At 36.6% G+C, this 26,261-nt stretch overlaps 1 protein-coding gene across 1 annotated transcript in view; it reads left to right on the top strand.

The window, feature by feature from the left end:
• The window catches only part of LOC142341221 (uncharacterized), a 206,019-nt gene that overhangs the window by 50,110 nt on the left and 129,648 nt on the right, over window positions 1-26,261 (top strand). Inside the window, exons 7-11 of the mRNA XM_075392143.1 lie at window positions 5,652-6,044; window positions 6,259-6,514; window positions 6,725-6,844; window positions 10,273-10,458; window positions 15,685-15,879. Of these exons, the coding sequence (XP_075248258.1) occupies window positions 5,652-6,044; window positions 6,259-6,514; window positions 6,725-6,844; window positions 10,273-10,458; window positions 15,685-15,879 (1,150 nt within the window). The remainder of the gene's footprint in view (window positions 1-5,651; window positions 6,045-6,258; window positions 6,515-6,724; window positions 6,845-10,272; window positions 10,459-15,684; window positions 15,880-26,261) is intronic.

Here is a 26,261-nt window from a genome sequence, read left to right as displayed (position 1 = left end):
TGAAAGTTTTGTTGTGAAACTTCCATTCAAAGGAGAAACTGGAAAGCTAGGTAACAGCTACAAAGCAGAAAAACGGTTGTTCTCGCTCGAGGGACGACTCAAGGAAGACCCAGCATCTCAGAGAGAGTACCGTGTTTTCATCAAGAAGTTTTTGGACATGAAGCATTTGGAAAAAGTTCCCCCAGAAGAGCTTCAAATACCGGAAAGTGAAAGCTACTACATTTCACATCACGTTCGAAAAGAAGATTCAACCACAACAAAGCTACGAGTAGTTTTCGATGCATCGGCTAAAACAACGTCTGGGTTGTCACTCTGTGACTGCCTCATGGTTTGACCAACAATGCAACCAGATCTCTTCTCGAATGTTTTTCGTCTACGCTTCCATCAAATTCTACTTTCAGCTGACATTGCTAAAATGTATTGTCAATTTGCACTTGACGAACATGACAATGACTTCCACAGAATTCTTTGGAGAGATACACCACCAATCAAGCATCTGAGAATGACCCGTGTGACGTAAGGAATAGCATCCTCAGCGTTTCAATCAACGAGATGTCTTCAAGAAATCGGCACAATGACGGCAGATGAAGACCTCAAACAAAGGATCCAAATTGACTTCTACGTTGACGACTACTTAGGGATAGCAGTATCTATCGATGAAGCTCACATGAAGGTCACAAAACTCAATGCAGAACTTCTGAAGTACGGACTACCATTAAGGAAATGGTCTTCCAGCGAACCAAGCATTGTTCTCTATCTGCCAGAGGAGCTACGCGAAACTAACCACAGTTCAAAAATCCTCGACAAAGGTTATAAAGTAAAGATTCTTGGCGTAAGATGGACACCGAACCAAGATCTCACCTACACCGCAAAGCTTGAAACATTCACAGCATTGACAAAGAGAAAGCTCCTGTCAGATGCTTCAAAACTGTTTGATCCACTTGGCTGGCTAGGTCCAATCATCATCATCAACTACAAACTTCTTCTTCAACTTTGGGTACGGGGACTCAGTTGGGACGACAATTTTCCAAATGAAATGGCCGAAACTTGGTTCTCTCCTCGCGAGAATCTGAGACAACTTGATCTCAAAATCCCTAGATGCGTGACACCGAAATTCAAACTCCATCTCTTCACTGGCGCACGTGAAAAAGCATTTCCTGGTTGTGTGTACAGCCAGATAACAACCATGGATGGCGATGAAGCATTTCACCTAATCGATGCAAAAACGAAGGCCAGTCAAAACACTAAGTCTACCCTGTCTTGAACTCAGCGGAGCGACGATTGGCGTGAAACTACTTCAGTCAATAAAAGTAGCCCTGAAAGCCAGCTCGATGGCCAAACCGGTTTGCTTCGCGTGGACCGATTCTACAGTTGTCCTACAATTGCTAGCAGAATTACCCAGAAAGTGGAAAACTTTTGTGGCAAACAGAGTTTCCGAGATAAAAGAAACAATGCCAAGAGAGAACTGGAAAAACGTCCCTACAAAAGAAAACCCTGCAGACATTGCATCAAGGGGAACACGTGTTAACAGCTAATCAACAGTTCTTTGTGGTGGAAAGGACCAGATGTTTTTCATGGAGAAACAATCATATGCCCACCACAACCAGTGTACACAAACAATGCTCCTGAAAAACGTACAACAGCGAAAGTTCACAAGGCGATGAATGAAATGGTCATTGTTCAACTTCAAACCGTTCTCACATTTAACTCGTTTACTCAATACAGCAAGTAAAGTAGCGAAAGCATCTCAGATCTTTTTGAAACAACCATGGCATTATGACACTAACGCAAATGATTTCGCCGAAGCAAAAAGATTTGTAATTCGTGAACTACACTGAAGACTAATTCGAGACTACACTGAAGAGTTCACAATTCTACGCGATGGTGAGCAACTCAGCAAAACCAGTTCCCTACTCAATCTGGCTACCTTTTTCGACCACGAGCATCAAATCATTAGAAGATTATCACAAGGGAAATTCAGTGAAGACAAAAGGTTTCAAAAAATTCAGTAAAGACAATGGACGAAACTTGGCGAAGGACGTCATCAAAGCATGTATTCGCTGCCATCGTTTCAATTCAACTCCACATCAAGTCATCATGGCTGATCTACCGTGGGAACGAATCTTTCCAGGAATCCCTTTCACACATTCAAGACTTGATTTTGCCGGACCAATCAAGACAAAACCGAAAGAGAAGACATGTTGCAATTTTTGTATGCTTCTCTACCAAACAATTCATATAGAAACAGTCCCCGATCTAACAATAACTGCATGCATTGCTGCGCTGAAGCGATTCACAAACAGAAGAGAAACACGTGAACGACTGTTCACAGACAATGGTACAAACTTTTTTGTGACATCATGATATCACTCAATGACATCAAGAAACTACAAACCCTCCTCGAACGCAAAGAAACATAGTTTTCAACTATGTTTCGCAGCAAGGCAGGGACTGGATAACGATCGCCCCTCGATCTCCACACTTCGGAGGATTATGGGACGCGGCACGCAAGCGAATGAAGTATCACCTCAGACGTGTAGTTGGCACACAAGTACCAACCATGGGGGAATTCAACACATACCTCGTACAATTAAAAGGAATTCTCAATTCCCGACCCCTCGGTGAGATGTCAAATGATCCCAATGATACCAAAGCACTGACTCCAGCCCACTTCCTCATTGTAAAACCTCTCCTAGGATTCAATGAACGACGAAGTGAGCCCCAAGAAGAAGAAAAATTACCAGAACGTAACAGAATACTGGAAAAGATGAAATTGTCATTCTGGAGATCATGGTCTAGAAACTATCTTGCATCTCTTCAAATCAGGAAGAATAGGTATCAAGGGGACTCAGGGATGGGGAAAGATGACCTGGTACTCATTGCACAGGACAATCTACCAGCCTTTTTATTGAGACTTGGTCGATTCATTGAAACATACAGTGGGAACAATTTGATTCGTGTTGTCAAGCTCAAAATAACAAGTGGAGAGCTGATGCGAGCAGTAGTGACGCTTCGGAAGCTTCCACTCAACAGTCAAAATTCGCAATTCGGAAATCGAGTAGAAGGACCCAGTAAAGTAGAAGTTGCTACTTGATTATATTTCGATAACGAGGAAAAGAGCCAAATTATTAGAATTTTTACCCCATTTTATTGCAAATCTTCAAAATGAAGTTATTCAAAATTTTACTTCACCAGTAGCTACCTGGTACAATTATTAGCTCGCAGGCGAAATCGGCGCAGTTTATATTAAAAATTCGAAAGATGACACATGTTTTTCCGAAAAGGTCGAATTTTACGATATTAAAAATCGCCCCCCCCCCCCAACTTAAAGGGGCCACAAAATTGTAGGTTGTTTCACTGGATTAAATACCCTTGCAGGATGATTTACCCATATATAGGTCTTCCGAAATCAGTACTCAGTGTACGCTCACAATCACTTATTTCAGAGTTATTCACGTATTTGTTTTGCTCTTACTCCTTTAGCAAACTTTTGACTGACTTAATTCCTAAAATTACTCAACATTTGTGCTAAAAAATTTCATTCCATATACTACAATGATGTTTAATTGCTTAGTTACAACTAGCTAGCAACTTAGTATACAAGTATAATTACCTTAACAGCAAGATGGCTTATAATGTTGGTTGAAGTACAACCTTCATCTTTATCAACCAGCAAGCCCGCAGACATCATTATACTCAACGAGTCATTATTCCCTTTTTCAGGCAGTGTCAGAACGGAGTGTGCAGCCAACCAGGGCAAGTACAATGTTTCGCAAACTCGATGCTCAGCAAAGAAGATAGTTCCTCTCAGCTCTTTGTCGGTATCTTCAACTGAATTTCAAGACGACTACATAACCTGGTCTTCAAGCGATCAAATTTTGACCTTTGGATATCAAATCAAATCTTGAAACCAGCAAATAGCGTTGCAACGACAGACAACGGTGGCACACCATCTACATGCCACGGTGCAAGAGTCCTGCCATCAGTCACGATGAGGCCAGGATCGTGGACATCAAAATCTGATTTCACCCAACATTGCTGACCACCCTTTCTCCTCCCTCTCCGTATAGTTGCGTGGGTACACAGGCTCATACCTCAGGGAGCCAAAGAAGGTGGGACAGGGCTTCGCATCTTCCAAGCAAACGAATCGCTTCTCCAGACGACTCCAGCAAGTCGCCTGAAGAAAAGTCCTCCGATCGTTTTTGTCACTATACTGCATTACACTTTCCTTTACTACAAACAGCTCATCATGCTCTTCATTGAACTCGCTGCTATATCCAGCACGCATCTCAGCAAAGTTTGGGGACTTTCGGATCTTTTCCATGAATTGATCGACCCAATGAAAATTGGCATCGATACAAGACTTATTCACACCTCTCGAACATCTACGGCTACTCATCATGGGATCCGAAAAGTTGAAGATTTACTTCAAGGGTGGCGCAGTATTGAAATCTACATAGTGTGAAATATTCTATTTGAATGCAAATTAATTTGTTGTCGCACAATTTAAAGACACATTCCGTTTGTAGAATCATTTTGACTTCTTCGACTTAAATTTACTCACTCTCTTAAAAAACAAAGTGATTTTCAGTCCATTTTAAATTCAATAATTAAGCATTTTAAACAAATAGTTAATCACGACAATTTCAACCAAATTAATTTTGGTCTCCTACGTATCCCCTTATGTTATAATGATGTATTAGAGGGCTTAGTAGTATTCTTCCAAAAGTGTATTCAAATATGCAATAAGATGGCTTTGGTTTGTTTCATTGTGGTAGCATAATCCAATAAATCTTTGAAAAAAGCGATTTTGTTTGTAAATTGGAACACCAATGAAACTAGCGCGAATTATTGAATCCAAGATAATATTGTAACTAGTTTTTATTTACCCAGACTGCGCAGATCTCTTAACTGGTCGATATAATCGAAAAAAATCGTAAAATCTTGTAAAATTGGAACAGATTTTGTTACTGCTTAAGATTTAATTTTATTATCTCCCTTTCAAACCTTTTTGCACAATAAACACTGTTGTTAACGTATGTTGTTCGAGTGGTAATTAGAGAGATTGCTAGCTGATATTAGTATTAAGCTCAATACCCTTTAGTTTAGAAGCTGAAGTAAGTATAGTTTTAGAATCTATCTGAAACTCCACACTAAATTGGAACAATTTTTGAAACTTAGGAATAAATTTTATCAATTTCAATTTTTTTTCTGTTTCAATCCCGATGTGCGTCTAGCGCGTCAACGGCGGCTATTTTTCGGCAATCTGCCGGCTATGTTTATATAAAGCAATTGAGAGATATCATAGCAGTCAGAAATTACAATTCATGTCAAAATAATGTTGATGAGCAAAAAAGTAAACATGTCTTCAATAATTGTGAAGACTCTCTAAGGAACTGAGTTTGAGTTGTTTTTCTTAAGTAATGATTTGCATAGATTTTTCAGCTCAACTTGGCTATTAGTTTCTAACCATTTTTTTATCCGACGTTCACTCTTGCTTAAGAGATCATGGTTATGAACAGTCGAAAAAATTTGGAATGCTTTGGTGTTCTGTCTTTTTGTAAGATCTGTTAACACATTTTTTGAAGTCTTTTCCGCTTTGTTTTGCGTTTGGGGAACCTATTTAATGTCCACCGTGTGCTGATTTGCAGGCAGGCTTTCGAGTTGGAACGCGCAGAAAAGAATACAAGGAGGTGGGGGAAAGATGTCATGGATCCCTATACTGAGGTGAAATTGAATACTTTGAGGTCTCTGCGCTGCATGTGTAACTGCAAAGCTGGCCTAGTAATATTCATGGACACTTTTTCTGTCATTGGAGACGTCGTGCAACCCCCGCCCAAACCAGAAGGTAAAAAGGATGGCACCGAAATAGATGTCATGTTCAAAAAGAACCAATTCGAGCGTGTTCGAAGCTTCTCCAATTTGGGCTACTTGGTGGGCTGTTTAAAACTTGACCTGAGCAATGATCATAAGCAGCTGCTCATTCTGGAGACAATCCAATTCCTGGCACCCTTGATGAAAATCCAGTTCACCGGTCGTTACATGTAAGTAGAACGCCATTACTGTGGAGTATCAACGTCGATATTGTTATTCGGTTTTGACAGTATGTGATCAGAAATGAATACCCCGCTGAGGTTCCGGCATAGTGACGGGTTTGTTCTTCTGAACCAATTGATGTGTTGAACAGACTATTTTAGCTCTTCAACAGAACAACCGTACAAAACAAGTAATTTTTTAATTGGGGACCTTTTTGTATAGGTATCCGATAGTGTTAGAGGCATTTGAGCAAGCTGTAAATCTCAGAAGATCAGGTCACATAGAGGACAATCTATTAAAAGAGGGTCAGTACGAGAGATTCTTGCCTCTTTCACAGCTATTGAACGCCTTCTGGAAAACTTCCCAGTTTCTGATAACAAAGCCTTTCCCACAAGAGAAACCCACAGATGGATCAGTACCCTCTGAACCAGACTACGCAACCGAGCTCAGGAGAAGTCCCATTCCGCTCAGAATTGTGGTTGGTGGAAAATTTACTAGAATATAAGACTTTGAAAGTTGAAAACGTTTTTATTTTTGCCAACTATCCTTGGTAAAGATATATATGGGAATATAAGTCCTTTTGAAATTTATCAAGAGTTGCCAATGTTTACGATATCAAGGCAACTTACACAAACTCTATGTTGATTGTTCACAAAACGGAACTTAGTTCATAAGCAACGTATTTCAGTTCTTCATCATACAGTGGATGCAGGTGTTCTTTGATAAATTGTTGGATCGTGACCAGGCGGAGTATCTCCTTGTTATCAGAGCGGAGCTCAGTCGCCTCAAGATCATGGAAAGACTTGACGTTAGTATGTCAAAATCATTAAAATGGTAGCAGCATTATAGCGATGGCGATAACCTTATCAGTGTACAGGAATGAGGTGCAGTTACATTAAAGAATAATTACAAGCAGATAAAACAAAATATGTACCTTCACATTATTCTTAGCTGCGGTAGCACTAGCGATAGCTGAGCGGATGCATAATACTCGAAGACGAGTATTGGTTGACTTCAGGTTTTTTTACGACTCAAAGAGGAGTATTAATTTTCTTGGTTTTTTGATAACCATCCTCATTTTGTCTTAATTGTTGTTACTCCAAAGAAGTTATGTAGTTTTCTTGAGATCTGAATTGTTTTTTTTGAATTATTCAATTGAGTTTCTTCGAATACTATCTGCATTACGCTTTCAATATGTGTCTCTTGCAACGCAGATTTAATTGCGGATTTTTATGCTTTTAAGGCCTTTATCATGATTTTTCTATAACAGTTTTTAGCCCGGTCAATTGTTTAAACTTATCAGCCTTAATCCTTTCTTGCCCAATTTTCATGTTTACTAGAATTGATTTCAGAATAACAAAGTTTTGCGGTATCAGGATTTCTGTGCTTTTTAAAAAAAATGATGGAACTGTTAATTCTGTGCGGCTGTTTTGCTGGCTTCTGAAAGATGTTGTAATTGTTTTTAGCTTGTTTCAATGAACTCAACGCTAACTTTTTTCTCGTTATTTAATGGGTTGTAATTTTGGTGGACAAATAATTTAATCAAATCTGATGGCAAAGGATAAATGTTTTAAAACTGAAGACAACGTTATTGGCTGCAATGTCGATTTTGCTTCCGAAGATCCAACGCTTTGCTACGCCGAAGTCAATTTTTAGGGCCTGCGGTGGCTGTTTTCAGGCAATTTGCAGGCATTGTTTTGACTTTTGTTCCCTCTTTTGGCTTTGATTAGTAAAGCTAGTGTTTTTTTCCGTGTTCAGCATTAATTCTGTTTGTGCGGTTTGTTCAAGTTTTTTTGTACTGTTTCTTCAATTTTATTTGTTTTTAAATGGTCTTCAGGACCGTTTATAGTCATTTTGATATCTGAATATTATAACTTACTGAAAAATTTTTTGAAGAGTTTGGATTGCCTCGGTCCTCTTTTGAATTATTTACTTTCTCTTCGATTGGTTGCAGCTTTTAAAACGTCGTTTAAAACAGCGCGTTTTGTTGGAAAATCGGAATATATGGCAATTTTTCTTTGATAATTCATTCCTTGAGCTTCTCTTTAACTACATGAGTTTTTGTGAAATAACCTGTAGTTATACCAATCCGATTAGTGACTTTTGTCTAATATTTCTTAGTTTTTTGTAATTTGGTTTTAATTAAAAGAAAAAGGCTTTATGTGCACTGTCAGGGATTTTGATTTTGTGTTAATACTAATTGAGTTATTTTTTCGTCGGAAATTCTGACAATTTAGTGGAAATTTGTTAAGATTAACAATTACAATACTATGACAAATTTTGGAAAATTACTGTTTTGAGTCATTGAATGGCTTTTTCATTTTTTAGACTGTTGGTTGGCTTTATTAATTGCTCTCACGCGAAGTTTTTAGCAATTATATTAGTTCTGTCGGTCTTTTTTAATGCGATTTTTCGCTTGACAAGATTTTTGTCTGACGCTTTTGACTTTTCGTCCTCAAAAACGGGATAAACAGGTAGCGCCCAGTGGGCATTAAGTGCTCTTAGAGCCTTTCAGCTCTGTTTCAGATCAAACTGTTTTGGAGACTTATACTTTTGGTGTTAAGGGCGGTTCTTAGAGGTTGAGACCCCCCCCCCCCCTGTTGACTCCCACCCCCACTATTGCCTCCACCCCCCACCGCGCTGTTGCCCCCATCCCAGTGCTGCCCCCCATCAACCCCCGGTGCACCAACCCCCCCCCCCCCCCGTTAGTCGGTTATGTTAATTATTTTAGTCTCGAATGATGGAATGTCCTTGTTTTTCTACTTCATATTTCTCGTTTTGATATTTAACTTCTAAAAAGAACGAATTATTACCTCTGTTTAAGTTTCTAAGAATATTATGTGCATTCGGCTTTCAAAATATGTCCTTTGCGACGCAGATTCAGTTGCAGATTTTTATGTTTTTAAGACCTTTTTCATGATTTTTCTAGAACAGTTTTCAGCGCTGTCACTTCATTGAACTTATCACCGTTAATCCGTCCTAGCCCAATTTTCAAGGTTACTAGATTTGATTTCAGAACAGCAAAGTTTGAGAATCAGGATTTCTCAGTGCGTTTTTAAAAATGATTGAACATTTGCTTCAGTGCGGCTGTTTTGTTGGGTTCTAAAAGATTTTGTAATTGTTTTTAGCTGGTTTCAATAAACTCAACGGTAAATATTTTCTCGTTATTTAATGAGTTGTAAATTTTGTGGACAAATAATTTAATCAAATCTTATGGCAAAGTATAAATGTTTTAAAACTGAAGAGAATGTTATTGGCTGCAATGACGATTTTACTTCCGAAATTCCGACTCTTCGCAACGCTTAAGTCAAATTTTAGGGCTTTTCATATCTTCACCTGTATTTTTTTCGGAATTGTTGTATAAAGAAAATTAGGTTGTCAAATTTTCACAGCTGTTTGCTTTAGCTGTTCCAATCTCAAAGTCAGTTTTGGGGGTATACGGTAGCTGTTTTCCGGCAATCTGCGTTGTTTCGATCTGTTGTCCTTTTTTGTCTGTTTTAGATGAGTTTATGTAGTAGATTTGGTCATTTCATTGGTTCTTTTTTATCGAAGGGGCTCTTCGAGTCATTTGCCGAATGTTTTCTTCCGCAATTGTTCCAACGTTTTGATTTTATTGTCCATTTTGGTCTCGCTTATACGGGTGGAGCGAAAAAGCAAGTGGTTTTGAAGTTTCCACTGATATTAAAGTGGAGTGAGATTTGTTTTCTGGATAATGTTCAGCAACAGTTCTGTTTGTGCTGTTTGTTAGAATTCGGCCCGTTTCTTGAGTTTTTTATTGTTTTTGTGTAAATGGTCTTCAAGGTTCGTTTCTGGTCATTTCGATATCGAGCTGTGGTAACTGAGTGAAAGTTCCTGGATTGTTTGAACAGTTTGGTTTGTCTTGGTAGTCTTTTTCTAAATTGTTTTTCCTTTTTTTCTAATGCTTTAAGCTTTTAAAACAGTTTAAAGAAGCAATGCCCAGGGGGCTTAGTTTGGGTGTAGCCTATTTGGTTTGATTTCTGACTGCTATCCTGGAGGTGGAAGGTTTTAAACCCCTATCGGAGTTTTTGCTCCCAAAATAATTTCTAAGCTACACCCCTAGTTTGAGAAAAATTCATCCGACGTTGGTCGGTTTGTTTTTTTACGATCTGAAAAAAGAAAAAAATTAAAAAAGTAGATGTGTTATGTTCATTGTGTTGCTCCGTACAAATATTTAACACTACAATAGTTTTACCTTGTTTATGAAGTTGTGTTTAGAATCTACGTAAAGATCTGATGACGAAGAGGAGATTGAGGGTGACTGATGACGAGGATATGGACCCTGATTTGCTAGCCCTCTACGAGCAATATCCTGACTTGTGTGACGTGGATTTAAATGACACGTTTGGACAGATTGTCTACCATTTGTACTACACCATCCCCGACAAACTCGCTGATAAACTTGTAAGCGACATACTGGGGGCATGCCATGACAATTCGACAAAGTTTTAACTCTTTTATCAATTTAATATATTTCTAGTTCACTGTCGCCTTAACAACTTGAACTTATTCCAGAAGCACGTTAATTCATATGCAACCCGTCAATCAAAAATTTGTTATGATGGCAAATGTTGGTACAACAATGACATTTCATGGTTTTATCCCGGTTTCAAAATTAGCGGGTTAAAAATTAACTTCTCAGATAAACACAATTCTTTTAATTATAGCTGTTAGCCGAGAGAAGCTATATTGAAGTGCTCTTGGTTATGTGGCATAATGGAACCTATTGAATGATTTAAACCATATAAAACGGTTTTACCGTCTTTGACCCAGTTTGTTTTCAGAAATTCTCTGCGTTTTTTTTTTCAATTTAACCATTTTTGATGTTTATTGTTCTTAAAAGAAGTTTTTAGCAATTATGTTAGATCTGCTGGTCTTTCTTAGTGCGGTTTTTTGTACTGCCGACTCTTCGTCTGATAGTTTTGTCCGCCTGACTATTTGACTTTTATCTAGTAAAGCCCGGATGGCATTAGGCTCTTAGAGCCTTACGCCCTTCTAATCTTTAAGAATTTGATCCACAGCCACCGAAGCTATTGAACGCAATAAATTCATGATGTGAACGTGCTCGTAACCCGCACAATCGACCTCGCCCTCTCCGCAGTCCACTCACCCCATCCCACCTAATTAACTTTAAAATACCCTATCTATCTTATTCTTTGTAATGACAGCTTCCCGACTTGCGATAAGCGGTTGAATCGTTTTCATGTTTTCAATTTGTAGATATCGGTATTATAAGCTGATAATTTTTAAAATTTCAATATTTTTTGGTTTTGCCCCTTCACGGTCGTTCTTTTCAGTTTGTAGTATTTGATTCTCATTAATGAAAGTGCTGGTTTGTTGTTTATAGCTGGGAAGCTGTAAGTTGAGCAGAACTCTATTGCGGTTCTCTATTGGTTTTTCTACGACTCGAACGGGAGTATTGTGGAGCGTCTTTGATGGGTAATTTTGTTGGAGTGTGTATGAAACACGAAATGAAAAGCTTAAAGAAATGTTTTGGTAGAACTGCTGAGAGAGAATAGTTTTCTGTTCATGCCGGATATTTGAGAGTGAGAAAAGTAGGTGTAAAAAATCTTCACAAGCGAGAAAACATTTTTTATTTTGGTTTTAAATAAAAGAAAAAGGCGTTGTGTACACTGTCAATGATTTTAATTTTTGTCATTGATTTTTTGGCCAGAATTGTTCGCAACTTAATGGAAATTTGTTTCATTAGTCAATTTTGATGAAATAATCAAAGTTGTTGGAAAATTAATGTTCCAAATCTTCGAACTGCCTTTTCACTTTTTTATACACTAGGTTGGCTTTACATTTTATTAATCCCCGAATAAAGGAATGCTTGGTTTTCTGCTTAGTTTTTCTCATTATAGCTGTAAGTTGAGTGGAGCCATATTGCGGTGCTCTTTTTTTCGTTTCGTCGTCTGACGCTCTTCGTTTGACATTTCTTCGCACAGCAAAGCTGAAAAAGTCAAATTGTCTGAATGAGTTCTTCCTCTCACTAACGGCATTTGCGTGCGTCACGTCATTTCTCACTCTCTTTAGAGAAATTTTCTAAGTCATTCGCGTGACCATACGTGTCTTACCTCACTCAATAAATGACTTTTGATCTTTATGCTGAAGGTTAATTTGAATTAATTTCGTGGTCAAAGGTAAAAAGGCTTCTGTGGAATGAATTTTCTCAAGCTCAGTTAAATTGATTTAATTTCAAGCTGAATGTTTTTTACTTAGCTTTTTGAGCGGCGTCGATAACTTTTTGACTTCTAATTGTATCCGTTTCTCTCTGTTATACGGTACGCCAGTCTATTTCTTTCGCATCTTATCCAGAAATCTGCCGGCTATATGTATAAAATTTTGTGGAATCTATTATGGTTCAACCTAATCTGACAGTTTTTATTAATTTTGTTACTATTTGTTCATAAGAGAGCATTGTTTTGAGATTTACTTGTGTTTTAATTTCGTTTCTTACCTGTGACTTAGTTTTCGTAATAATCATTGTCTTCAACTTTTAGATTTGATGATAGTGATTCTTTTAAATGTTTAAAATAGTTAGGCGATTTATTGACTGTAGTTTGATAGCTTTTCGGTGTTGACTGCATTCAGTTTTAACGCGTTCCCTTAGTTTTTTTTAAAAACTTGTTTTATGCTCTTATGAGAGATGAGAGAGATGTTAAGGGTTTGATGTTTCGGTCACTTGTTGGAATAACTCTGGCGCAGCTTAATTTCAAAAACTGTAAATCACTTGGATTGCTTCCGGATCTGTTTTCTGATAAATTTATCTATTTCTTTCGCAGCTAATCCAGCAATCTGTCGGCCATGTTAATAAAATTTAGTTTTTGTTACCCTTTTACTTTGTATCTAATTTGTTTTCTGTAAACATAGGTCTATGCTGTCTTAAGTTCCGTAATTTGAACGTCTATTCAACATGTAATTGTATTCAATGACTTCATATTAAAAATGGTTTCAAAAGCTCTGTTTTATACTCGTTCGTTTTCATGAGATTAATCGTCCGGATATATTATCGGTTCCGTCATCTGGCGCTTGTTTATTTGAATACACCTTCGAATTCAAACCTCAAACCAGCTACTTGGTTTGCTAATAGCCGGCATCAACATCTATCTCAAAGGCTATTATTTAGGCGCTCTCTTACAATCCTAAAGATCTGGGATGTATTGGCGTGTTCCTCCTTTTCAAGACCTTCTCAGACTTCATTTTAATGACAACTTGTGAATGGAGTTTTAATCATGCTGATAAAGTATTAAAAGCATTAAAAAGCGAGTAGGCTAGGCGCGTGATAAAGCTATTTGAATTTGGGGCGAGAAGTATTTGAACAAATTTTTGGATTTCTAAATCAATTTTTTTTCGTGAGGCGATTTGACTCCTGTTTTTGCTGCTTTCTCCGCTTTCTTAACTAATGGTTTTAAGAGGTAATGCGTGTTTTCTTGTAATACGTATTTTTTACTTCATCAAAGGGCAGTTCATGGTTCACACGACTTGCACTGTTTGTTTTAAAAAATATCCCTGATTTTTCTTGTTTGTGTACCTCTTGTTTCACTGTTTCCTGGTCTTATTATTAACTGCTCGCATTGGCGCCCCCTTAAAAGGTGTATTAGAAGCGCCTTAAGAGATCTCATTTGATATCCAAAGATTTGAACTACTTTTTGCAACTTGTTTCCGAAAATTATTATTGATTTTGTGAGTTTTGCTCAGCTTTGAAGTTCTTATTGAGTCTTTTTATTTAGTCATATTTTTGACAGTTCTTGTTTTTTGCTAATGAGGCAATATTTACTGGTTTGAGCTCAAGTTGGATTTCTTTATGACCTTGACTGTTTGGTTTCAATAAGTTGATTTTTTTGAGGTTTGAGTGTATTTGTTCTTACTGTTGGATGTTTTTCACTCAGTGTCATTAATAACAAGTCTCAACAGTTGCTAAAGAAGAATAAATTAATGTAATTAATTCTTTCAGTCCTGGCTATTGCTTTTTGAAGTTCAAATAAATTGTTTTCGAAAAAATATCAGCAAAGTTTTTTTATGTCCCATTTATTCTTTTTGTTATCTAATAGCAGTATATTGCAGGCATGTGCCATCGGTTATCAATAGGGCAAAATTGGATGAAAATTTTTTTTCATTTTATAGCGTTGGTTTCTATGATTTCTCACTACTTCTTTTTTCGAAAAAATAGTAGATTTTGTCCCGTCCGTTTTTGTTGCTTCTGTTGTGGTCTAAAATACCCTCACCAAACCGCAGCTAGCTGCTGACGAAGCTCACCGCTCGAAACCGTCAGCGAGCATTTTGCTAAATGTTAGAAACGTTGGTCAGTCGTGCGATAAGGGGTTAAATCGTTCTCATGTTTTCAATTTGTAGATAACGGTATTATAAGCTGAAAATTTTTCGAATTCCAGTATTTTTTGGTTTTGCCGCCTTCGTTATCGTTTTTTTTTTCAGTTTGTTTTCTTTTCTTCTCACCAATGAAAGTCCTGATTTGTTTTTTATAGCTGCGAAGCTGTAAGTTGATCAGAATTCTTTTGCTGTTCTCTTGGTTTTTCTACGACTCGAACGAGAGTATTGTGGAGCGTCTTTGATCCGTAATTTTTTTGGAGTGTATATGAAACAGGAAATGAAAAGCGTAAAGAAATGTTTTGGTGGATTTGCTGAGAGAAAAGAGAATAGTTTTCTGTTCATGTCGGATATTTGAGAGTGAGAAAACTAGGTGTACCTCACTCAATAAATGACTTTTGATCTTTAAACTGAAGGTTAATTTGACTTAGTTTCGAGGTCAAAGGTAAAAAGGCTTCTGCGGAACGAGTTTTTTTAAGCTCAGTTAAATTATCGCTGAATGTTTTTTACGTGGCTTTTTGAGCGGCGTCGATAACTTTTTCACTCATAAATGTATCTGTTTTCTGATAAATTTATCTATTACTTTCACAGCTAATCCAGCAATCTGCCGGCCATGTTAATAAAATTTAGTTTTTGTTACCCTTTTACTTTGTATCTCATTTGTTTTCTGTCAAAATAGGTCTATGTTGTTCAAAGTTCCGTAATTTGAACGTCTATTTAACATGTAATTGTTTTCAATGACTTCGAAAACTTTAGTTTTCTTATTAAAAACTCATTAAATTCTTTGGTTTATTATCGGTTCCGTCGTCTGGCGCTTTTTGTCTGATAACCCCTTCGAAGTCAAACCTCAAACCAGCTACCTTTTTTATTTATAGCCGCCGTCAACATCTATCTCAAAGGCTATCATTTAGGCGCTCTCTTACAATCCTAAAGATCTGGAATGTATTGGCGTGTTCCTTTTCAGGACCTTCCCAGACTTGGTTTCAATCAGAACTTGTAAATAGGGTTTTAGTCATGCGGATAAAGTAGTAAAAGCATTTAAAAAGCGATTTTTATTGTTTTCCTTCGTTTGGCGTTTCTTTTGTCCCTCTTTCACCAAACGGAACTGCTAATTGTTTCATTTTCGAAGAAATCAATTTGTTGACGGCATTTTCTAATGTTTTTTTTATCTCTGATAGATCGGGTCGGCATCTACGTCAATTCGGCTCTGTATCTCTTTCTATATAAATTTTATGGGCACTGATAGTCCGCAACTTTGGTTTAGTACCTGCAATTATGACCTTTTCAGTTCGTATCTTTCAGGAGGGTCGCCAAGACAGTCTCAGGAAGTCAATTGACAACGTGGACGAGACATTCAGTTTGCTGCAGAGTCACTTGTCCCACACAGACTGCGAACCTTACCTGCTGTACATCATGCAAATGTTTCTCTTCTTTAAGGACGACGACGACTTCACTCGTTTGATGTACTTCAGAGTCATCGCCGAATGTGTCTCACAGGTGACTACTTAAAACTTTAATTTTATTTAATTGCTCCTAAACGAAGTAGCCATTATAATAGTCCTGCGGTCTTTTTAAATGCTTTTTTGGCTTGATCGAAAACGGGCAAAACGAGTAAAGCCTGGAGGACATTTTGTCGCTGATCAGCCTTCTTAGACCTCTGCTAGTCTAAGGATACGTTTTAGTCGCCCAAGGTACTTAGTGCTCTGAGAGGAGGGCGCTTGCGCCCGAGTGCTGGGACCAAGATTTTGATCTTACCTGTTTAGAGAACCAAAGGGAAAGTTCTCTCTGGAGAGAGAACCAGTTTTAGAGAACCAAAGCAAAAGTTTTAAAAATTTACAAGAGTTGAAATAAACCAAACTTCTCCCTCTCTGATAGCGAAGCAGCCGATTATTTATAGCGGTTTGATTCAAGCAGTGAAAGTCTATTTTTTGTCCTAAACTTAGTATCTTTAGTTTAGGACAAAAAATACTTTTTTTCACTTCTTTAACTTTCAAACTAAGCTCTCTGCCTCGGAAGTTTTATTTGACCGATGAAATCGTATCCTGGGTTTTCTAAGTGTACTATTCATTGAAGCTGCTGAGAGGACATTAAGTTCTCACCCCACCCCCTCCATATCTCATTCCGCTCCTGACTCCGCACTCTCGACCCTACTTCCCCTTAAAGGCACCCCAGCTCAAAACAACCCCCCCTTAATATACTCCCCTAATGCTTAATGCGAGCCTCCCTAAGCCCAAGCTGGCTACTACCAAAGCTAACAGTTCGCCGGTTGATCCGAAGTTAATCGGTTATGTTTTGACAATTTGATCAATTCAGAATAATCTCAAATCAGAGTAGTTTTCTTCGTTTATTAATCAACAGATAATAAATATTTTGTCGCTCTCATTTTTAAAATCCAAAGGATTTGAATTGTAATGATGCGCTGTCTTTTTTAAGCTCTTAAGATGAATGAGGAAATGGTGTCTGAGAAAATTTCGCTTTCTTGATTGCGATTTTTTGTTCACGCACTACTATTCGACTAACAATATTTTACTGTTGAATAGCCATCTCAGCTTCTCAGGATGATATTATTGCGCTCCTATTTTTTTACAATCCAAAAATTGGATTGTTTTGTTGTATTAGGGCTCTGTCTTTTTTGTAAGATGTTATGACACATTTTTCAATGACTTTGATTTTTCAAATCGGGATGAACAGGTAAGGCCCAGGGGGCATTAAGTTTTTTTTGAGGTTTTTTAGGTTTAAGGGCAATAAAACCTCCTCTGTGGTTCGATAATAGGTTTCGGCATTGTCTCTAAGGGCTATTGAACGGTTTGTAAAGTCACGGATTTTTGCAAATTTTTTGACCAGATTTGCATTTTATAGTTTTTTTTAAATATGTCGTTTGTTCAATTTTTCTTGCCTCAGTGGCCCGGTTTTATTGTATGTTACTGCATAGTTGCTAGGCGTTATAAATTGGTTTTCAACATTTTAATATCACGAATTTTGAAATTTCTTGGTAAAATTTGTTAAATCGTGTGAAGATTTTTATCATGTTCCTAGTTTATTAATCTTTATGCGCTGTGAAACTTCTTTTGTGCTTGAAATTGGGTTACTGGATGTTTTCTGGAGACAATGAAATAGTTCTGAAGATATTAATATAGGAATTTTAGCAACATTTCAATGTTTGGAATTCTGAATTTTATGAAAGTTTTTGTTATTATCTGAGTTTATCATTCTTTAAGAGCCAATAAAACTTTTTAGGTCTTGCAGATCGTTTACCGGACAGATTTAAGAGAAAAAATGGCTTCAAACATAATAATATTGCCAAATTTAAAAAATTTTAATAAATTTTTCAATTTTCAAATTTTCTATAGTATTTGCATTATTTCTCGAGTTTTTCTACCTTTAGTGCTCAATAAACTCTTTCAAGGCTAGTGCGTTGGTTTTTTTGGTATAATTAAATGGAGCGAATTTGGCCTTCATTGTAACAGCGTCAAGAGCTTTAGCAATGATTACGTTTTTTTTACTTAGTTTGATTATTTTAGTTTCAACCTTTGAGTGTCTTCTTGGTTGGCATTGTTTAATTGATCTGCTGGTCAGAAACAGTAATTCCAGTTTGGGATTCAATTTTTCGTTTGTTTTTCAGGACTCGTACTGGTATGTTTTTTTTGTAAGATGTTTTCACAATTTCTCATGAGCTAAGAAACAGGAGTTTGTCTAACAACGCAATGAAATCAAAATAGTTCGCACCCGAAAATTTTTTTACATCAATGAGTTCATTTTTTTCAAGCCCAATCGGGGTTATTGGGATCAATGGAAGCTATTTTCTGGCAATCTAATTTTCCGGGTATGTTTTTAATTGCTCTCAAACGAAGTTTGTAGGATTATATTAGTCCCGCGTCTTTTTTAATAGCCGCACAGCGATAGCTGGGGCTATTATTGGCCTTCTCTTGTTTTTTTTATTTCGTCGTCATGATTTTTGTTACGACCATATGACGTCACAGCCACTTTTTGTTCATTCGATCATGCAATATAACTGAATTGCATGTTCGACGTCATTTTTCGCTCTTAGTGGAGCGAGTTTTTTGTTCATGCGCGTGATTAAATTTTTGGTCACACTTGACTTACCTCGTTCTCACAAATGACTTCCTCACTTGGAAATTGACTTTTATTTACTTTAGATCAAAGAGATAAGGTCAAATGGGCGTGTGTCACTCTAAATGAAGGTTATTTGAGATCAGCTAATAGAGGCAGCAATAACTTATACAGGTTTTTAATCAAAATATATCAGATCAGCCTTCAATGAAAAGACGAATTTTTTTGGTCTGTCTTTTTACTGTTTTTTTAGACTGCCGATCTACGAATCTATTGCGGCTATTTTCTGGCAATCTGCCAGCTATGTTATGCAATTTTTTGTCTAACCCATTCGACTGTTCGTCCTCAAAACAGGATAACAGTTAGTGCCCGGAAGGCATCAAGGGCCCTTAGAGACTCTCTTGTTTTAAACTATAGTCTAAGTATGCAATTCAACTAAACTGTTTTTGGAAACAATTCATGGTGTTAAGATTAAAAGAGTCTGCCACCACTCCCCCCCCCCCCCTGACCACCAACTTCACCCACGGCAATTGAGCTCAAGCCAACCTCCCTAAACCATACTTAGTGACGGTTTAACCCAGCCGCTCGACAGTTGTTTAAGCGCAATTCGCCCGAAAATAGTCGATTATGTTTTGGGGTTCTTGGTCGGAGTTCTTCAAGAAATTGGTATTTAAACAAATTTTAGGTTTTTGAAAGTGATTTTTTTTCACGTCTGGATAATTGATTTCGGCTTTCAGAGTACCTTCTATTGGGTGCTGTTAAAATGATACATATGATTTAATTAAGCTTATTTATTTATGCTTATTGATTTAAATTTGAGTTTATCAGCGCGCAGCTAACGATTTTTATTTCTTTGATGCTATTTTTTGTCCAAATATATGTGATGATTTGGTATTTGTCCTTTTATATTTCTGTTATCTTATCCTTTAGTATAATTAATGACAGGTCTCATTGGCCTCTATTGAAGCAACATTTCAATGTTTGGAATTCTAAATTTTATGAAAGTTTTTGTTATTATCTGAGTTTATCATTCTTTAAGAGCCAATAAAACTTTTTAGGTTTTGCAGATCGTTTACCGGACAGATTTAAGAGAAAAAATGGCTTCAAACATAATAATATTGCCAAATTTAAAAAATTTTAATAAATTTTTCAATTTTCAAATTTTCTATAGTATTTGTATTATTTCTCGAGTTTTTCTACCTTTAGTGCTCAATAAACTCTTTCAAGGCTAGTGCGTTGGTTATTTTGGTTAATTAAATGGAGCGAGTTTGGCCTTCATTGTAACAGCGTCAAGAGCTTTAGCAATGATTACGTTTTTTTACTTAGTTTGATTATTTTAGTTTCAACCTTTGAGTGTCTTCTTGGTTGGCATTGTTTAATTGATCTGCTGGTCAGAAACAGTAATTCCAGTTTGGGATTCAATTTTTCGTTTGTTTTTCAGGACTCGTACTGGTATGTTTTTTTTGTAAGATGTTTTCACAATTTCTCATGAGCTAAGAAACAGGAGTTTGTCTAACAACGCAATGAAATCAAAATAGTTCGCACCCGAAATTTTTTTACATGAGTTCATTTTTTTTCAAGCCCAATCGGGGTTATTGGGATCAATGGAAGCTATTTTCTTGCAATCTAATTTTCCGGGTATGTTTTTAATTGCTCTCAAACGAAGTTTGTAGGATTATATTAGTCCCTCGTCTTTTTTAATAGCCGCACAGCGATAGCTGGGGCTATTATTGGCCTTCTCTTGTTTTTTTTATTTCGTCGTCATGATTTTTGTTACGACCATATGACGTCACAGCCACTTTTTGTTCATTCATCCATGCAATATAACTGAATATAAGTCTTCGGAGTTCTACAAGAAATTGGTATTTAAACAATTTTTCGGTTTTTGAAAGTGATTTTTTTCACGTCTGGATAATTGATTTCGGCTTTCAGAGTACCTTCTATTGGGTGCTGTTTAAATGATACATATGATTTAATTAAGCTTATTTATTTAAGCTTATTGATTTAAATTTGAATTTATCAGCGCGCAGCTAACGATTTTTATTTCTTTGATGCTATTTTTTGTCCAAATATATGTGATGATTTGGTATTTGTCCTTTTATATTTCTGTTATCTTATCCTTTAGTATAATTAATGACAGGTCTCATTGGCCTCTATTGAAGCAACATTTCTATGTTTGGAATTCTAAATTTTATGAAAGTTTTTGTTATTATCTGAGTTTATCATTCTTTAAGAGCCAATAAAACTTTTTAGGTTTTGCAGATCGTTTACCGGACAGATTTAAGAGAAAAAATGGCTTCAAACATAATAATATTGCCAAATTTAAAAAATTTTAATAAATTTTTCAATTTTCAAATTTTCTATAGTATTTGTATTATTTCTCGAGTTTTTCTACCTTTAGTGCTCAATAAACTCTTTCAAGGCTAGTGCGTTGGTTATTTTGGTTAATTAAATGGAGCGAGTTTGGCCTTCATTGTAACAGCGTCAAGAGCTTTAGCAATGATTACGTTTTTTTACTTAGTTTGATTATTTTAGTTTCAACCTTTGAGTGTCTTCTTGGTTGGCATTGTTTAATTGATCTGCTGGTCAGAAACAGTAATTCCAGTTTGGGATTCAATTTTTCGTTTGTTTTTCAGGACTCGTACTGGTATGTTTTTTTTTTGTAAGATGTTTTCACAATTTCTCATGAGCTAAGAAACAGGAGTTTGTCTAACAACGCAATGAAATCAAAATAGTTCGCACCCGAAATTTTTTTACATGAGTTCATTTTTTTTCAAGCCCAATCGGGGTTATTGGGATCAATGGAAGCTATTTTCTTGCAATCTAATTTTCCGGGTATGTTTTTAATTGCTCTCAAACGAAGTTTGTAGGATTATATTAGTCCCTCGTCTTTTTTAATAGCCGCACAGCGATAGCTGGGGCTATTATTGGCCTTCTCTTGTTTTTTTTATTTCGTCGTCATGATTTTTGTTACGACCATATGACGTCACAGCCACTTTTTGTTCATTCGTCCATGCAATATAACTGAATATAAGTCTTCGGAGTTCTACAAGAAATTGGTATTTAAACAATTTTTCGGTTTTTGAAAGTGATTTTTTTCACGTCTGGATAATTGATTTCGGCTTTCAGAGTACCTTCTATTGGGTGCTGTTTAAATGATACATATGATTTAATTAAGCTTATTTATTTAAGCTTATTGATTTAAATTTGAATTTATCAGCGCGCAGCTAACGATTTTTATTTCTTTGACGCTATTTTTTGTCCAAATATATGTGATGATTTGGTATTTGTCCTTTTATATTTCGGTTATCTTGTCCTTTAGTATAATTAATGACAGGTCTCATTGGCCTCTATTGAAGATTTAGTTAACCAAAATGATTGTTTCAGTCCGTAGCTTTGGCTTTCTGTTACTTTTACTGAATGTGTTCTCAAAAAATGTTTTTAGTTGTTTTTGTGCGGCGTAGTTGTGGTCCATTTTTTGCTCAAATTTTTAGCTTTTGTTTAAGGATTTTGGTGTGTATTTTTGAGTTTCTCCCATTTTGACGCCTTGACTTTCAATGATGTTCTGATTATTTACAATTTCTTTAGTTTTAGCCTTTTTTTTGCGTTTTGTCATTGATTACCTTAAGGTTATGTACTGATTCTATGGATGCTTAGAGTTGATATTTTTAAATTTTTAAGTGTTGTTATTTTTAGTGATTCTTAAACTTTAGATCTTGCAAAAACAAATTTTCTTTTTTTTTAGTTTTTTTTGTTTATATTGGCGCATATTTGTCGTTTGTTTTGTCGGTTTTGTCGACTGTTTTAGTTTCTTGCTCCTGTTAATTTGTTAATTGTCAGGTCTTTAGTGTTTCAATGTTTTTAAATTGTCCTGTTATGTTTTTTTACAATTCATAGAAATTGAATTGTATTGGGGCGCTGTTTTTTTTAAGATCTGTTCACACATTTTCATGATTTTTGAAGTCAAATTGGAGTAGTGATTTTGGTCACGCCGAAACAGGAAATGGAGCGAAAAAGCGAGTGATTTTGCGGCGTGAATTTTTTTCGCTCTAATTTTAGAGTAGAGTGCGAAAATGGTGTTTGAACAAAAATTCGGTTTCTCAGTAGTGGTTTTTTGTGCACATGCGGCAATTTCACTCTGATTTTTACTGTTTTTTCGATTTTTTGGATCGGATATTTTTTTCTTAATGGTTTTCCCAATTCATTCACAGCTCCTTCTAGGCCTAGTTTTTTGTTTGAGTTAAATTTTCATTTCTCGCTAGTGGTTTTTTTTTGTTCACATGTGGCATTTTGACATTGATTTTTTTTCTTATTTTTTTTCTGATTTTTTTAAATGGTTTTCTAAATTCACTTATAGTCCGTTCTAGGTCTAGTTTTTCTGTTTAGTCAATGAAAATTCTTCGAATTGTACGTCAGGACTTGTCCTGCTATGTTTTTACATTTCGTTCACTCTTTACCTTTCATTCACGTTTTTTGTTAGCACAAGTCATGGCTTTCATGTCTGACTCCTGACTTACCTCACTCTCGGTTTCTACTGAATAGATTTCAAAGTCTCACTCATTGAATTATGCAATGTAGGGAATACGGTCAAGTTGAAAAGAGTAAAATAAAAAGAATCGACTTTAACCGATAAAGCCCGGTCATTAAGCCATAGTGTATTAGGTTATCAAGGTTCATTAGAGAGATTGCTAGCTGCATTAGTATTAAAGTTCAGCTTCCAGTTTAGAAGCTGAATTGAGTATAATTTTAGAATCTAATTTAAACTACCCACCAAATTGAACACTTTTTATTTCTTCTTTCGCCTTTTCTGTTTCAATCATGATCAAGCAAGTCAACTACGGCCCGTTCCCGGCATTCTGCTGCCAATGTTTTGTTCTATAAAATTTTCAGAAGTTTTTTTGGCTTTTTGTTTCTGATCACGGCCTGTCATTCACTGCCTAAACCTCAAACCTGTGAGTTTCCTCAGACTTTAGGGTCATTTTTCATTCCTTACATGAATATTGAACTTTTTATAGAGGTATTCATTCTTGTATGGTGTCATTTTTTTTCAGTCATAAGTGGCTGGGCTCACTGTTTGAATGGCTTCTGCGAACCTTAAGGTGCGCATAATGTCTGATGAGAATATTTATTTTGCCCTCAATCTTTCATCTCTTTTAAAAAAATCCGGTCTTATTCGTCACTCTTTAATGTGTTTAATTGTATTTAAGAATTATAGGATTAAATGTCATCCATCAGAGTTATACGGGATACACCTTTTTGTGAGTTGATTTACGGTTTACTAATTAGCAAAGACTTCAGGATACATAAAGGCGCTTCTTTGATTGCCTAGACACTCCCCCCCCCCCCCGCCTCATTCCACCCGTAACCCCTAGTTGGGGGAAGGGGGCGCTGACAGATTTTTCGTCTGACCCATTTGCCTTATCGTCCTCAAAAACGGGATAGACAGGTAGCGCCCAGCGGGCATTAAGTTGTCTGATAGCCTTTCAGCTCACTAGTCTCAAAGTATGCGATTCACAGAAACCCTTTTGGAGACTTATACTTATGGTGTGAAGGGTGCTTCTTAGAAGTTGATCCCCCGGTGCACCCCTCCCCCCGCAGCGCTCTCCTCATACCCCTTCAATTAAGCTAAGCTTGCCTAAACCGTAGCTAGCTACTGACGAAACTAACTGCTCGCCGGTTTTTTTGAGAGCAATTCGCTCCGACTTTAGTCGGTTATGTTGCTATATATAATAACTGGCTGTTATAGCGCTCCTTTTTTCTTACAATTCAAAGATTTGGATTGTTTTGGTTTGCTGTTTTTTTAAGATGATTGCAGTAATATCATCTTAGGATATGGTGTTTATAGCAGCCAAGCTGGAAGCTTGGCGTAGCTATTTTGCGGTGATCTTGGTTTTTCCAAGAATTTCAATTTGAATTGTAATTGCCTAAGCTGTGATCAACGCAAATCTGTCCAGTGGATTCTACTTGGTGATTTTAATTTTCCCAAAGTACGTCGGGAGTCGATCTCTTCGCCTCATTCTGACGAACAAAAATTATTAGAATTTTTATGCAATGATTTATTCCTGAAACAAATTGTTGATTTGCCTACTCATAAGCTTGGAAGTATTTTTTTGCTCTCATCCCGACAAATGGGACTTCAATTTTGTAGAGCGATTGTGCTCAGATCATTATCCTTTTCTTTTAACCAATGTTGACCGAGATTACCAATATGCAAATGGGCACGCTTATACGATCAGCTCTTTTAACGAGGCTGACGTCGCATCTAACACTCACGATCTTTCGCTCAGGAATGCCACAACTTGAATCCTGATTTTCTATCATTCTATCGTAAAGTATTTTGCGCTCTCAACCAAAGTCTTAACAGAAAATGGAGAAAGCGCTTCGAAGCGCCATTCTATTATTCGTCGCAGACAATGCATTGTTTAAATGAACTAAATACAGCTCGAAAGCATCAGGAAAATTCAGTTGAATGCCTCGAAAAGGAGCTAATGATTCTTACTGACATGGACAAGCAGGTCTTGTTGAACAGTGTACAGAAGTTTAATACTAATGAAGCGTTTGCAATGTTGAAAAGTTTAAGTGGTAGAAATTTCTTACCTAAACAAATGATCTACAAAAACTGGGTGTCTTTTGAAGGCTCAGTGAAAGCAAATCTGTTCAACAATTTTTTTCTGTTTCAGTTTTCCAACCGAAAACTGAAATAGAGTTAACTGACAGTGTGCGGCAATGAGATCAAGTTATCTGATGTTCAGTTCAGGCTTGATGAAATTTAAAATTATCTTTTTAGTGTCCCAAGTAGCTCGACTGCTGCTTTTGATGGCATTCCGCCGACCTGTTTAAGTAAAGCGGCACATACATTAGTACCATTAATTCATCTTGTTTTCACATAGAATATTAATTCACAAACTTGGCCCGCAAATTGGAAATGTGCCTATGTCACCCCTATTCACAGAAAAAGGACCTCGAGCGGGCGTTGAAAATTATCGGCCTATTTCAATACTCCCGAGGTTATTGTTAGTTTTAGAGAAAATTCTGTTTCTGTTTATTTATCCGAAGATTAAAGATCTGCTGAACCCTAGACAACATGGATTTCGTGCAAAACATTCTACAGTTACGCAATTGCTCATATTTATTCATGAGTTGTATCTGAATTATGACGGAAACGTTGAGCAAGTTATTGTTTATTTAGATTTCAGCAAAGCTTTTGATTCTGTGGACCACTCCACGCTGCTTTCGTTTTATTCATTCTGGTTTTGACGAATATTTTGTGAAACTTATTGATTTTTATTTATCATCTAGACGGCAATGTGTTAATTTAAATGGTTTCTTTTCAGAGAGCCTCCCAGTTACTAGTGGTGTTCCTCGGGGAAGCGTGTTGGGGCCGCTTTTCTTTTAGATTTTTGTTGATGATGTGATTGACGTACCCGAAGTATCAAAAGTGTTCTGCTACGCTGACGACACGAAATTGCTCTGCCATGGCGACTTTTGCTTGAATAATGCTCAAAATGATCTATGGGTGCAAATTAATATTGCGAAGTGAACTGTTGCGGTTATGGGCTTATTGTAACTATTTGTCTTTTAATTCAGCAAAAGTGGTTATTTACATATTAGCAGAATGTCGTTGGATAATTTATTTCTTGGCAAGGTCGAGATTCCTTCGCTTGATAATATTACGGATCAGGGAATTGAGGTATCCAAAACGTTGAAATGGAGTCGTCATAGTTAGACAAAAATAGTAAAAGCTCGTCGATCGTTCAATTACCTGAAGCACAGTGTTCTGTTCAACCTCCCATCTGGAGTTAAATTCA

This window comes from Convolutriloba macropyga, chromosome 1 (assembly GCF_964194025.1).
Source record: "Convolutriloba macropyga chromosome 1, txConMacr16.3, whole genome shotgun sequence".
In the NCBI taxonomy this organism is placed as follows: Eukaryota; Metazoa; Xenacoelomorpha; order Acoela; family Convolutidae; genus Convolutriloba; species Convolutriloba macropyga.
The sequence above is the reverse complement of the archived record's forward strand: the minus strand, read 5'-3'. Positions and strand labels throughout refer to the sequence as shown.